Source organism: Mytilus galloprovincialis, chromosome 10 (genome assembly GCF_965363235.1).
Source record: "Mytilus galloprovincialis chromosome 10, xbMytGall1.hap1.1, whole genome shotgun sequence".
Lineage (NCBI taxonomy): Eukaryota > Metazoa > Mollusca > Bivalvia > Mytilida > Mytilidae > Mytilus > Mytilus galloprovincialis.
Window position 1 is genome coordinate 51,781,089 of NC_134847.1, and position 15,312 is coordinate 51,796,400.

Here is a 15,312-nt window from a genome sequence, read left to right on the forward strand (position 1 = left end):
TCCTTCCATACACCAAATATACTAGCCCTATTGCTTATAGTATCTGAGATATGGACTTGACCACCAAAACTTAACCTTGTTCACTGATCCATGAAATGAGGTCGAGGTCAAGTGAAAACTGTCTGACGGGCATGAGGACCTTGCAAGGTACGCACATACCAAATATAGTTATCCTATTACTTATAATATGAGAGAATTCAACATTACAAATATTCTGATCTTTTTTTTCAAGTGGTCACTGAACCATGAAAATGAGGTCAAGGACATTGGACATGTGACTGACGGAAACTTCGTAACATGAGGCATCTATATACAAAGTATGAAGCATCCAGGTCTTTCACCTTCTAAAATATAAACCTTTTAAGAAGTTAGCTAACGCCGCTGCCGCCGGATCACTATCCCTATGTTGAGCTTTCTGCAACAAAAGTTGCAGGCTCGACCGACAAAAATTAAATTGGCTATGTTTTAGTGTAATTTTAGGTTAGTAATAATAATGTGCAGTTTAAAAAATAATATAAGTGAATTCTACTGAAAGAAGGAAAGGTGTAAACAAACAGATTTCCTTTAGATAATGTTCCCAAAGATTTAAAACTTGTATTCATTCAATCTTTGTGCAGAAAGTTTTCACATTTTGTTGCTTATAGTCAAGTAAAAGGTTGCTAGCTTCTCTAATTAAAGTAAAAAAAAGGTGCTATGTTACCTGTTATGAGAATGATAGTTTAGAATTTAGAGCATTTAGAATTAATTCAATTAATGAAAAAGACAGAGCTTTTATTTATAAAGGATAAGGCTGAAATAACATGATGCATATGTGCTCACACATACCTTAATTATACATGATGTTGTTATATCATTAACAGACTAAGCTTTAGTACATTGTATCATTCACAGAAACTCTGATCAAAATTTGATATTAAACATCTTCATCATTTCTCGCTCAAGAACCCTTTTTCCTCGCTCCTTATCAAATCAAGAACCCGTTTTATAGTGATTTAGGAATAAGCTTAGTACAGATTGTGAAATGTTAAAACACAGCAACTCTATAATAAAAACTAGAGGCTCTAAAGAGCCTGTGTCGCTCATCTTGGTCTATGTGAATATTAAACAATGGACACAGATGGATTCATGACAAAATTGTGTTTTGGTGATGGTGATGTGTTTGTAGATGTTACTTTACTAAACATTCTTGCTGCTTACAATTATCTCTATCTATAACAGTACTTTCTGTGGAAAATGTTATTGAAAATCTTCAAATTTTAAAAAATGAAGGGCAATAACTCCTTAGGGAGTCAATTGACTATTTTGGTCATGCTGACTTATTTTTAGTTCTTACTTTGCTGTACATTATTGCTGTTTACAGTTTATCTCTATCTATAATAATATTCAAGATAATAACAAAAAAACAGCAAAATTTCCTCAAAATTACCAATTCAGGGGCAGCAACCTAACAACCGATTGTCCGATTCATCTGAAAATTCCAGGGCAGATAAATCGTGACCTGATCAACAATTTTACTTCCTGTCAGATTTGCTCTTAATGCTTTGGTTTTTGAGTTATAAGCCAAAAACTGCATTTTACCCCCATGTTCTATTTTTAGCCATGGCGGCCATCTTGGTTTGTTGGCCGAGTTACCGGACACATTATTTTAACTAGATACCCCAATAATTATTATGGCTAAGTTTGGTTAAATTTGGCCCAGTAGTTTCAGAGGAGAAGATTTTTCTAAAAGATTACTAAGATTTACGAAAAATGGTTAAAAATTTACTATAAAGGGCAATAACTCCTAAAGTGGTCAACTGACCATTTTGGTCATGTTGACTTATTTGTAGATCTTACTTTGCTGAACATTATTGCTGTTTACAGTTTATCTCTATCTATAATAATATTCAAGATAATAACCAAAAACAGCAAAATTTCCTTAAAATTACCATTTAAGGGGCAGCAACCCAACAACGAAATATCCGATTCATCTGAAAATTTCAGGGCAGATAGATCTTGACCTGATGAACAATTCTACCCCCATGTCAGATTTGCTCTAAATGCTTTGGTTTTTGAGTTATAAGCCAAAAACTGCATTTTACCCCATGTTCTATTTTTAGCCATGGTGGCCATCTTGGTTGGTTGGCCGGGTCACCGTACACATTTTTAAACTAGATACCCCAATAATAATTGTGGCCAGGTTTGGTTTAATTTGGCCCAGTAGTTTCAGAGGAGAAGATTTTTGTAAAAGTTAACGACGGACGCTGACGGACGCAAAGTGATGGGAAAAGCTCACTTGGCCCTTCGGGCCAGGTGAGCTAAAAATGGTTAAAAATTGACTATAAAGGGCAATAACTCCTAAAGGGGTCAACTGACCATTTTGGTCATGTTGACTTTTTTGTAGATCTTACTTTGCTGAACATTATTGCTATTACAGTTTATCTCTATCTATAATTATATTCAAGATAATAACCAAAAACGGTGAAATTTCCTTAAAATGACCAATTTTGGGGCAGCAACCCAACAACGGGTTGTCCGATTTATCTGAAAATTTCAGGGCAGATAGATCTTGACCTGATGAACAATTTTACCCTGTCAGATTTGCTCTAAATGCTTTGGTTTCAGAGATATGAGCCAAAATCTACATTTTTAGCCGTGGCGGCCATCTTGGTTGGTTGGCCGGGTCACGCCACACATTTTTTAAACTAGATACTCCAATGATGATTTTGGTCAAGTTTGGTTAAATTTGGCCCAGTAGTTTCAGAGGAGAAGATTTTTGTAAAAGTTAACGACGACGGACGCCGGACGCAAAGTGATGGGAAAAGCTCACTTGGCCCTTCGGGCCAGGTGAGCTAAAAAAGTGATTCTTAAATTCTATTCACACCACTAAAATCACAAATTGACTACATTAAATTTGGATTTGTTTTTGCCACTTTGATATTTGATAATATTGATCATATAGTATCTACTTTTTTTGTTGCATTTTAACAATAAAGATCTGCTCAGTGGACTCAATGTCAGAAATTATGAAAATCTTAATCTGGTACAAAAATAAACTGCTTTAAAGTTTATAGAATTTTTCAAACAATGAACAGAAACATTTCATATCAATAAATAAACAGGAAAAAGAAATTGCAGTCAAATTCGGTTATTGAAGTTAAACTATGGTATCATGGATAAACAGAGAAATATTGTGGTTAACATTTGCCAACGTCATATGCTACATTTCTTCAATTAAGTATTCCAATTTCAGCATTTTTAATGCTTGAAAAAACTTTTTATTGTGCCTTGTCATATCAACTTTTATATTTCATACTTTAAAAATAACTTCAAACAAAAGTTAATAATCCAAATTTTGATCAAATCTGTTTTTCTGCCCTTGTATTAGAAAAGATGCAATTTTTCACAGAACACCTTTTTTTAACACTGTAAACTTTAAAATAAGATTTTGTCCTTTTAATCTATATACGTTACTAAAAAAAAACACATAAATTTAGCAGGCCTAGGTATACTTACTAACATCTTGATTATCTGAAGAAAAAAAATACAGATGTTTAAAGTTTCAACATATTTACAAAAGTGAAATCAGTAATTCAATTTATTTTAGCAACTGATTAAAATGAAAACAAAAGCTCTTATTCTAATTCTATACAATAGAGAACTGTTTCTTCAAATCTGATTAAGTATTTCTAAATCTATTTTTGTCTTCAACCTAATATCATCCTCTAATGTTTCTTTTTAATCAATAGCTAATGCACATTTTCTTTTAAGTTTGAACTGTATACACATCGTTTTAAATTACAATTACAATAACTTTTTACATACATTTGTAAGGTTGCCTACAATTGCTTACAATCCACTTCATTTGAACTTTGGTGGATAATTGTCTCATTGTCGATCATACCACACCTCCTTATTTTTATGTTTCATGTTCATTTGTTTCAGGCATATTTTAATTTTATATTTTGTTTGAAGATGTCAATGTATTAAAATAAAACATTATTCCTTGACCCATTTCCTGATAAAAATTTATTCTTTACAACAGTAATGATATTTAACAGATACCTGAAGATGATAAATCATATTATAGTCTAATAATAAGTTCTTGCAATATCAATTAAGTATTCAACTTTAACACTGATAATGAGTGTGATTTGTCTAAATATTAAATAGTGATTCCAATAGTCAGTCAGCTTTAAAATATCAGCTATGGACAAGGTGATTTAAATTTTTGTTCACTATAACCCATTTCACTTTGCTAAGTGTGTACTGATGGGAACTGATTTTTTTAAAGATACAAAAAAATGTGTCTTACCCAATCATTTAAATAAGAAACTAAAGGGAAGTAAACAGTTGAAAATATAACATCTCTCAAAAAGGTCGGTCTAAATCCTTTATACAGTCCCAAGAATCCACGCTCAGCATATAACTGTTTACTAATTCCCAATGCAGTCTTCTTAGCTACTGTACCATCCGCATTTAATGTAACACCTAAAAAAATAAAACATAAATATAAAGATGTATGTCTCTGCACTAGAGATGGTTATTGTTTTATTTAACTTCTAATCAAGCAGTGTAAAAAGCAAAAGGTGAAATCAGGCCATGAATCATATTTCAAATTTTCCTTTGCACAACAATGTTAACTTAAATTATCTAACATTTAATTGACCCTCTTGTGTATTTTAAAAAAAAATGTGATAAAGTCAAATTTAGGTAAAATTATTTTGGAATAAAACAGCTTATACCAATAAGTGTACACATTTTGAAGTGGGAGGTTATTGTCTGTATATGTAATCTTTTTTTTAATTTCAAAAAATAATTTTGTTCACATGGAAAACAAGCATTCACATAACATTACATTGCAACTTTATAGCTTATCTTTTCTTTTTAAAAACATTGGAGGCCTTTTCAGTACTATACCTTAAAGTTTGGAGATACTGTACAATTTCATGTTAATATTTGTATCTACTTTATATATACTGCTACAGGGATAGCTCAAATACGTCATCTAAAACAGTAATAAAAACAAACAATGCAATGTCCCTTACTCAGCAGGAACATTGAATGAGGTTACTCTAGATCTAATATGGGACACAGTCTTATTCTAGTGAGAGCCGTTTTGTGATTTTTCAGTTCAAAATAGGAGCCCAGAGTATGACTTTTATCCTCCCATAATAAGTACAGAATATTTGGCTAAATAATTCATTTTTTTAACAACTTCACACCTTCCAATCCCCTAAAGAATGAAATGTATTAGTTTATTGAAAAACAAATATTTGAAATTCCAAGACCAACAATTTTGGCAAAATAAAATTTGATCAACCGGAATGAAACTCACCCTTAAAAATCAGCAACTTCTAATAGTATGATTTTATACTTAATCTTATCAACTGATTCAGGCATTAGTGAGGAAAAGTGGAAAAGTGATATTTTTCAAGCAATTTTATATAAACAAGGGCTACAATTCAACTTCTTATGATATGACTACTGCAGATTCATTATTATTTTTATGATACTAATTGTCATGGATTTCGTGGTAAATGGTGAACTATGAACTTAAAGGTTAAACAATTAACAACTTTTTTCTTTATGAATGCATGTAGGAAGACTTTTTCAAAAACGCTCAATCATGTATTCACAAAAATGTAATATTTCCTCAAATCATGAAATTGATGACCACTAAAATAAATGAATCAAAGGTTTATATTAAATACTTAAAGCTGATCAACCATGATCCATTCATTACAGAATAAAAATATGTTGAGAACAGACATTTTCAAAACACAATTCCCTTTTTCTTAGGACCACAACTTTCACAAAAACAACTGAACTAGGAAAATATTCAATGTTAATATAAAACTTCCTATGATATGAATCTGTACCTAGTTTGTAGTGGCACAGAAAGATTTGACAGAAATGTGTTGCAGACAAAAAGATAAAGAAACAAACAGACAGAGGGACAGAAGTAAACCAGTATATCTCCCTCCTTTGGAGCAGAGATATGAAAGAAATATTCTTAAAACTAAACATTTTCATAACTTTGAAGTAAATATTGCAAAAATGCACAAAATTAGTTACCACTCCTGCCAGCATCTTGAAGTTGTATCTTTAACAATTCCATGGGTGTAGTTACTATAATCTGACAGGCACCAGCCAGTCCACCAGCACTCAAACGACCATACCATTGTAAAGTTCCACTAAAAATACAAATAAAATGTTTATTAAATATAGGAAAGGCAGCTTATTTTTTCCCTTTAATGATGGATTTTACAAGTAACAAGAATGTGTCCATAGTACACAGATGCCCCACTCGCACTATCATTTTCTGTGTTTATAAGTGGACTGTGAAATTGGGGTAAAAACTCTAATTTGGTATTTAAATTAGAAAGATCATATCACAGGGCACATGTATACTAAGTTTCAAGTTGATTGGACTTCAACTTCATCAAAAACTACCTTGACCAAAAACTTAAACCTGAAATTTGCACTATCATTTTCTATGTTCAGTGAACCCTGAAATTGGGGTCAAAACACTAATTTGGCATTAAAATTAGAAAGATCATATCATAGGGCACATGTGTACTGAGTTTCAAGTTGATTAGACTTCAACTTCATCAAAAACTACCTTGACCAAAATCTTTAACCTAAAGCGGGACGAACAGAAGGAAGGACAGACGGACGAAAGGACAGACAGACGAACAAACGGACACACAGACCAGAAAACATAATGCCCCTCTACTATCGTAGGTGGGGCATAAAAATATCTGACAAAATTATCCTCATTATGCAAAGAAAGCTGGCCTCCTACCATTTCAGATGTACCATGGGTACTTGATAATAATGCTAGTTTCATCTTATGTCAAGAAAAAGGATTCTCTACTTTTTTGCATTTACCTCTGTGTAAAATAAACAATGCCTATACTGATATACAGATAGAGAATTAAATGATTAAATAGATGCTTAAACAAGCACATTGTTTTGTTAATGATTTACTTGACAAAATATAATATTGATAAAATCATTTTTTTGAGATTTTTCAATAAAATGATAGAATAAAACATGTCACTGTGATAATACTTTTTTCCCATCAAAGTCATTCATGCATTTAAACAAGGTCAGTTATTATATATCTCTTTAAAATTGAGAATGGGAATGGGGAATATGCCAAAGAGACAACAACCCGACCATAGAAAAAAACAACAGCAGAAGGTCACCAAAAGGTCTTCAATGTAGCGAGAAATTACCGCACCGGAGGCGTCCTTCAGCTGGCATCCATAATCTAGTCTTTGAATGAGATAGTTGTCATAGTTGTAATAAAAATAATGAAAACTTACTCTTTACCTCCAAAATGATGGCAGAACAGGTCATTTAAACCCAACTTTATGCATTTCTCTGGAGTAATTAGAAGTGTATTCACTGCCCATCCTAAAATATAAGAATTGTTAAATACAACTCTATGTACTGTCAAATACAACCAAAACTGCACCAAATGATATTTTGTGGATTAAAGCATGAATAAACACAAATGAATTATCTTTATATAACATTGTCCACTCACCAAAGATTTTAAGTCTTATAGGGAAAGTTCAGTTATTTCCACTTGTTATTGCATATATAGATGTCATAAAACTGGAAAAGTTGATTGGACTTCAACTTAATTCAAATACTATTATCAGTATATTCTATCAAGGAATAATCTATTGAGGATTGATATGATTTGGTTTTGTAACTTGGAAGGAGATGACTTTTAAAAAAGTTTCTACAGACAATAGAAAATGCAGATGGCATAAAGTGGCAAGGTTCATCATCATGCCCCAGATGAGCAAACTATGAAGGGAAAAGTAAGGATGACTTTAAAAAGAACTTTTTAACCATATATCCTGATCATGAATGATAACAACTATGTTGATGATTGAATTTCCGCAGAAAAGACATGAAAATTATCATGCTCATAGCATTAACAAAATTTAAGGTCCCTTCATAAATTACTTACCCCTGTACATGCCAAAGAAACCTTCTGCTTTATAAGTCTTTTTCGCACAATCCAACCTATATATACAGATATATAAAATAAATAATTATACCATACATACATAGTGAGATGTGGAGATAATGAAACATTTTAACACAAGAAAATTAAAAGCAGTTATCTTGAGTTTGACAGCAAGAATAGGGATTGAATATACGATTGTAAATAAGGCAAAAATAAACCAACTGTAATACACATCGTTCAGAAGGTATAGAAGTTTTATTGATGAGCTTTACTTTTAAACCTTTATTATGGTCTTCAATGATAAAAATAGAGGTGCAAAGGAGCCTGTATTTCTCACGAGGCAATTGTTGAAAACAACTCAATGCATGAAGAGTATTTGGATTGATTTCCTCCCATATACTATGTTTGAATTATAAAATTTGTGATCGTGATGGATGAATATTCACTATCAAAATTGTTATAGCAAAGTCTATGTAGAGAAAGCCTATTGGATGATGTATGCAAATGTTAAAATGTACCAGTACTTATTGAGTCTAATTATCAAAGTTAAGAAGTAAGTAGTACATGATGAAAAATGCATTTTATACTCATTTTAGTCTTTACATGTATGCTATTACTTGATTATATGCATTTATTTCAAAATTCTGCCCCATCTTAAAATCCTGAACGGTTCCCTAAAGCCAGGATGACATCTGAGGTAACAAGTTTTGTTTAAAATACTTACAAGCTTTTGTAAATTTTCTCCCCATTTGGCCCTGTTTCTGCATTCTGAAGTCTAGTTTTACACAGATCTACTGGAAAGTTTATTGTAACACCAGTAATACCAGCCACAGCAGCATTACCAAACTTTACACCTAAATTACTGAAAAACAAATAATTTGTAATTACATGTAGAACAGAGAATACAATTAACATGTACCTCTCTAATAAACAAGCAATTTTACAAAATGAAAATAATTTTAAAACTTATATTTGTTGTCTGCATGAAATTTTTTTCTCAAAACTTGCTGGATCAGCATACAACTTTTCTTATTTTTAACACAAATTTTACAAGGTCGATCCAAGATGTTTTAACAAGAATCAAGAAAAAAGTCAGTGGTTTCAGTAAGAGTCCCTTTCTGTCTGCATGTACATTTTTTTAACATCCAATTAAAATATCAAAATTTTAAGCACACAAATGAGAATACTCCAACCTTGTCCAAACCGTACATAAAAAGTTCAAATAAATGTTTTTGTAAAATTTTTATATTTTTGTCAAAGAGTCAAAGTTAATATTTTGCCCAAATTTTATGAAAATTATTAATATGAGACAAATTCATTTTACTCTAAGTGTTTGGCACTACCTTAACCTCCTACTCATGCCATTTTGCACAAATTTGATCTGGCCAAAGCTGGAAAGAAACTACTGGTTAAGATAATTCTGAGTAAATACTTACAATTCATTACCTGCTGGCCTTGTTGTCATGATACAATAATGCTGTACCCTATTCTAAGGAAACAGCAGACTGAAAAACACATAACCATTCATATATTTATTGTACATTCAAAACATAACCTTGACGTAAATAATATAAAAATATAAATTTATGTAAACTCCTGACATACAAAAAATGTAAATGATTAGGTCAAGTGTTAAACAAAAGTCACATAGGACAAAAATGGTACATTGTACATGTACTTGAATGATATTACATAATATATAATACATGTAATGCTAAAGGTTAACTCTTACATTTCAACTGTACACACAAAATTACCAAAACATCTTCACTAATGTACCAAGTGTTCTGACATGGTGTTCATGACAGTTTACTTTTTTTTTTTTTTTACCTTAAGTTAGTTTGATGATACACCTTTCTGATACATTGTAGCCCACAGAAATTCCATAATACATCAATGGCTATTAAAAACTCTCATTACAACCTCTACACCTAGACTTGTCTAGCAAAATAACAAATTTCTGTCTCCTGCCTTGGTAACCACACTTGAGAATTTAAGTCATTTCTCCCCTACAGCTTAAGAGAGGGAGATGAAGATCCAAGGGCAACAGAGTTATCAGATGAAGGGTTTGACTCAACACGTGCCAAAAATATAAGAATGCAACAACCTCACAACCTTACTGGTCTGAGATTACTCTGACGTCCTACAGCTGTTTTGCCAGACAAATTGTGGCAGTGGGACGTCAGAGCTCGTCCCATATAAAAAAAAAAGTCTGGAGCGGTATGCAAAAAAAAAATCACGTTGACCGACTTCTGAGGCCTGTTACTAATGATCCCCACAACAATGGTTGTCGTGTCATATACCATTGTGTAGATAAATCAATTTAGATTTACGGCATAATAAGTTTAAGTAGGTCTGAAAACCGAGAAATGGAAAAATAACAGAATTCAGGACTGGGTGACATTTTTCAAAAAATTTAGTTAAGTACCTTGTGTTATATTAAGGTATATAGGAATTTTTTTTTCTGAGACAAGTGCCTGTGGAAAAAGGTCTAACAAGTGAAACTGCGAGCTACTGCTCACTGATGATACCCCCGCCGCAAGTGGATAATATTAATAGTGTAAAAATATGCAAGTGTTCGGTAAACAGGAAGTTGTCGAGTGATGAATCTGAAAACGCATCACACGGTATAGCTGACTTATATAAATCCTGAAACCAAATTTCAGAAATTCTTGAATTGTAGTTCCTGAGAAAAATGTGACGAAAATTTTCAACTTGGCTATCATGTGTAAAATCAGACAAGTGTTCGGTTAACAGGAAGTTGTCAAGTGATGAATCTGAAAACGCATCACACGGTATGGCTGACATATATAAATGTTGATACCAAATTACAGAAAGGGTGGATGTGTAGTTCCTGAGAAAAATGTGACGAAAGTTTCATGGGACGGACTGACTGACTGACAGACAGAGGTAAAACAGTATACCCCCCCTTTTTTAAAGCAGGGGTATAAATATGAAGCAGATTTATCTGTGTCGGTAGTATCTTTAGATTTAAGTTCACTTGGATATATTAAATGTAAGTGATCACTGAATCTATTATTATTAAGAGACAGTACATCATCAATACATGTATACCGAAAGGTGAAATTAAAAGACTGGGCTAATTTCTTTTCTCCTTTCTGTACAAGCCCTAGGATAAATTCTGCTTCATAGGAATAAAAAAAAAACTGCAAGTAGAGGAGCGCAATTGGTACCCATTGGGATTCCAATAGTCTGTTGGAAGACCAAACCTCCAAATTCAACAAATATGTTGTCAATTAACAAGTCCAGCATGGCAGTGATATTTCGTCGGTATATTTTTTCCTTGACTCTGTATGATTTTTCACAAAGTAAGCCGAAATTCCAGCCCAAAACTAGATATTTAAAACATCTAGTGCTCTTTTTGTTAAAGAAATATAAGCTGACGAGTTCTTTCAGTCGAGCTTTAAGTTTAGTATGTGGAATAGTGGTATTAAGAGTTCAAAAATCAAAGGTTTTAATGTTGGTACATGTACAATGTTTTAATGATTGAGATTTTAAATTCACCAATAACTCTTTTGAATTTTTCAGTATCCACATCTGATTAATACCACTTCTTGAATATGCTGTTTCGAATATTTCTGAAGTCCTTCTTTGACTGCAGTGAGTATGGCAGCAAGAACTTTAGAAAGGGGTTTAGTGGAACACTTGGAAGAACCTGCCATATACCTTTCCTTATAAGAATTCTTGTGAAGCTTAGGAATCCAATATAAGGATGGAAGATCCTGGTCTTCATCCTTTGGATTAACACCAAAGGAGATTAGAACCCATTTGGGCCATTTTAAAAAAAATGAAGCAAAAGTGTGACATGGGGGGTCCAATTTCAAACTTAATATTTTTTATTTCTTTTTGTCTTGCCCTATTACCAATACTTTAAATTTTATAATTCCAAAGTTTCAGGCCGAACAATACAGACACATTGAATAATCTTAAATTTTAATAGCATACATCTCAAAAATATTTGACAGAAACCATACTACTTAAAAACAAGTTTGGTAATAAAACAGTCAAGAAAACATTGCTTAGACCTTTTCCAAATGAAAGTCAATATAAAAAGGAAAATTTTAAAACCAAAATTTCCATCTTTTCTGCTAAATCATATAATAACAATCAAATTGAATAGCTTAATTTGAAAAAAATAATAGTAACTAGTGATTGAAGTTTTTGCCAATAAAAAGAATCTTAATATATTTCAGTTACAATAGTAAACTTTGAAAGCCCTGAGATTTTGTGATCATTTGCAAAAAACAAAATGTCATTTCATTGTACCGTTTTAATGTAATTGTATGTAGAAAAAGCCTTCTATTTTCAGTATTTTGTCACACTCCTGACATATTTTATAAATATTGAAAAATGCTTTAAACTTTCACAAAAAATCACTAAACACATTGCTATATCATTGATTTCAATTTCTGATATCTTTACCCATAGAACAGGACTTTCTTTTTAGGACCATTTAAAAAAAAAACAAAGAGAGGCACCCCAAAATGTCAGGAGTGTGACAACTGTCTTTAAACATCTACCAAAGAATACAAAGGACTTAAATGTTTTATTTTTTTTATTTTTCAGAAGTGGCTATTCCAAAGAGAAGAAAAAAAATCATTACCACTGTGATATGTTTATATCATAGATGTGGGAGTGCATTATATATGTCAGGAGTGTGACGCTTTTTTAAGGCATTTTCTGTCAATTCATAATTTCACAAGAACAAGTTCCACAAGTTTTTGTGTAAGAAATGTTAAAACCAAGTAATATTCATATCATTTACCTCTTAAATGTGTTATTTATCATGATTGTTTTGGCACAATCAGTTTTAATTAGTCATTTTTCTATTTTTTGTGCACTGAGTAATGCAAATTTATCAAAGGAAATAAGTGTGTACAACTATAATATCATATAGGAAAGTGAGGAAATGAATTTTGTACAAAATAGAACAATTATTTTGATTTAAAATGGTATATTTAAAGATGTTTCAAGGATTAACCATTCAGATGTAATTCGTCACACTCCTGACATGAATTTAACAATTTAAGAAAAATATGAAAATTAGCTTTATTTTTAGGACAGATAATTGAAAGACAGCTAGTAAAATTTAGAAACTTTTGGTAAACCTTGCATTCTTCAAAACATCTACTAGATTTGCTGAAATAAGCAGGGCAAAATTTTCTAGAAGAAATGATTCAAAGAAAGAGACTTCGAATGAGAGAACCCGCAAATACTGGCTGAATCTGAAATTAAAAATTGATCAGCGGAAGTTGGACCATCTTAAAATAAAAACCTATAAAACCAAGCTAACAAAAAAAAGCTTAAAGAAAGAAGAACTTCAAATTCCAAATTTTATAAACAATATAAAGAAAAACAAAGGCAGTGGCAGAGAAACCGTAGAAAAAAAGGAAGAAAGATAAAAAAGAAGTTGGGTTGAATAAGGACTTAGAATCTAACAAAAACAGTTCAAAAATTAAAATGAGAACAGATCTGTGACTGTGTCAGATTCCAGATCTACAGTGAGAAAACCTGCACAACAAACAAGAAAACAATTGCCACAAAACAAAAATGCTTATAAATGATCCCTTCTAGAAGGCCCTTTCTTCTTGGTGCAGCATTTTTTATGATGTGTTTCAAAGAACTCGTCCAAGCATTTGGGTTTTGTGACAGTTGTTTTCTTGTTTGTTGTGCAGGTTTTCTCACTGTAGATCTGGAATCTGACACAGTTACAGATCTGTTCTCATTTGAATTTTTTAGCTGTTTTTGTTCGATTCTAAGTCCTTATTCAACCCAACTTCTTTTTTATCTTTCTTCCTTTTTTTCTACTGTTTCTCTGTTACTGCCTTTGTTTTTCTTTATATTGTTTATCAAATTTGGAATTCAAAGTTCTTCTTTCTTTAAGCCTTTTTTTGTTAGCATGGTTTTGTAGTTTTTTATTTTGTTTAAGATTGTCCAACTTCCTCTGATAACTTTTTAATTTTTAATTTCAGATTCAGCCAATATTTGCAGGTTTTCTCTTTCCAAGTCTCTTTTTTTGAATCATTTCTTCCAGATAATTTTGCCTGGCTTATGTCAGCAAGTCTAGTGGATGTTTTAAGGAATGGAAGATTTACCAAAAGTTTCTAAATTACTAGCTGTCTTTCAACTATCTGTCCTAAAAATAAAGCTAATTTTCATATTTTTCTTAAATTGTTAAATTCATGTTAGGAGTGTGACGAATTACATCTGAATGGTTAATCCTTGAAACATCTTTAAATATACCATTTTAAATCAAAATGATTGTTCTATTTTGTACAAAATTCATTTCCTCACTTTCCTATATGATTTTATAGTTGTACACACTTATTTCCTTTGATAAATTTGCATTACTGTGCACACAAAATAAAAAAATGACTAATTAAAACTTATTGTGTCAAAACAATCATGATAAATAACACATTTAAGAGGTAAATGATAGGAATATAACTTTGTTTTAACATTTCTAACACAAAGAAACTTGTTGAACTTGTCCTTGTGAAATTATGAATTGACAGAAAATGCCTTAAAAAAAGCGTCACACTCCTGACATATATAATGCACTCCCACATCTATGATATAAACATATCACAGTTGTAATAAAATTTTTTCTTCTCTTTGGAATAGCCACTACTGAAAAATAAAGAAGAAGAACATATTTAAGTCCTATGTATTCTTTGGTAGATGTTTAAAGACAGTTGTCACACTCCTGACATTTTTGGGTGCCTCTCTTTGGTGTCCATTAAAACAATAAAATATGTGATTTAGAGCACCAACATACCCTTAACTATAGTGCTAATATACCAATACAAACTTATTTCCCATACTGGCATTATTGGACTTAAAAACATGGTTACAAGGAAGCTTTAGTTTTAAAAGTGTCATTTTTTTAAAGACTTTATTTTTTGTACATACCTTCACATTAAAGGTCAGTGTTTACTTATCTTAAAATTTTATTGGACAAAATTACCAAAATATTTAAGACTAATAATGTAGCAACTACCAGAAATATTTCAGTATAGCATAATAAAGGGCTGCGCTTAGGCGCATGATACGCCCGTTGCTCTTTTAACTTGTCTTTTATGCTTTAAATGAATTTATATGATCAACTAGAAATAGTGTGAGCCCTGTCAAATACAAATAATAAATAAAAATGCACAAAAAAATTGGCACTATTAAGGCTACCTCAAATTTAACTAAGTTTGTTTTCTTAATTTTTCATCCATACATAAAATTTTGTGAAAGTGTTAGTTATAGTCCCAAAATTGGAAAAATCCCCCCTTTTTTAAGCATAAAAATTCATAACACGGAAATGTAAAATC

General features: G+C 31.5%; 1 protein-coding gene across 3 annotated transcripts in view; it reads right to left on the minus strand.

Moving 5' to 3' along the window:
- The window catches only part of LOC143047789 (mitochondrial glutamate carrier 1-like), a 29,549-nt gene that overhangs the window by 8,655 nt on the left and 5,582 nt on the right, over positions 1 to 15,312 (minus strand). For all 3 annotated transcript variants that reach the window (XM_076221046.1, XM_076221047.1, XM_076221048.1), the window contains exons 2-8: positions 9,409 to 9,477; positions 8,697 to 8,834; positions 7,973 to 8,028; positions 7,314 to 7,404; positions 6,058 to 6,176; positions 4,295 to 4,470; positions 3,496 to 3,510 (exon numbers count right to left, since the gene is read on the minus strand). In XM_076221046.1, coding sequence (XP_076077161.1) covers positions 3,496 to 3,510; positions 4,295 to 4,470; positions 6,058 to 6,176; positions 7,314 to 7,404; positions 7,973 to 8,028; positions 8,697 to 8,834; positions 9,409 to 9,437 — 624 coding nt within the window. In that variant the 5' untranslated portion in view covers positions 9,438 to 9,477. The remainder of the gene's footprint in view (positions 1 to 3,495; positions 3,511 to 4,294; positions 4,471 to 6,057; positions 6,177 to 7,313; positions 7,405 to 7,972; positions 8,029 to 8,696; positions 8,835 to 9,408; positions 9,478 to 15,312) is intronic.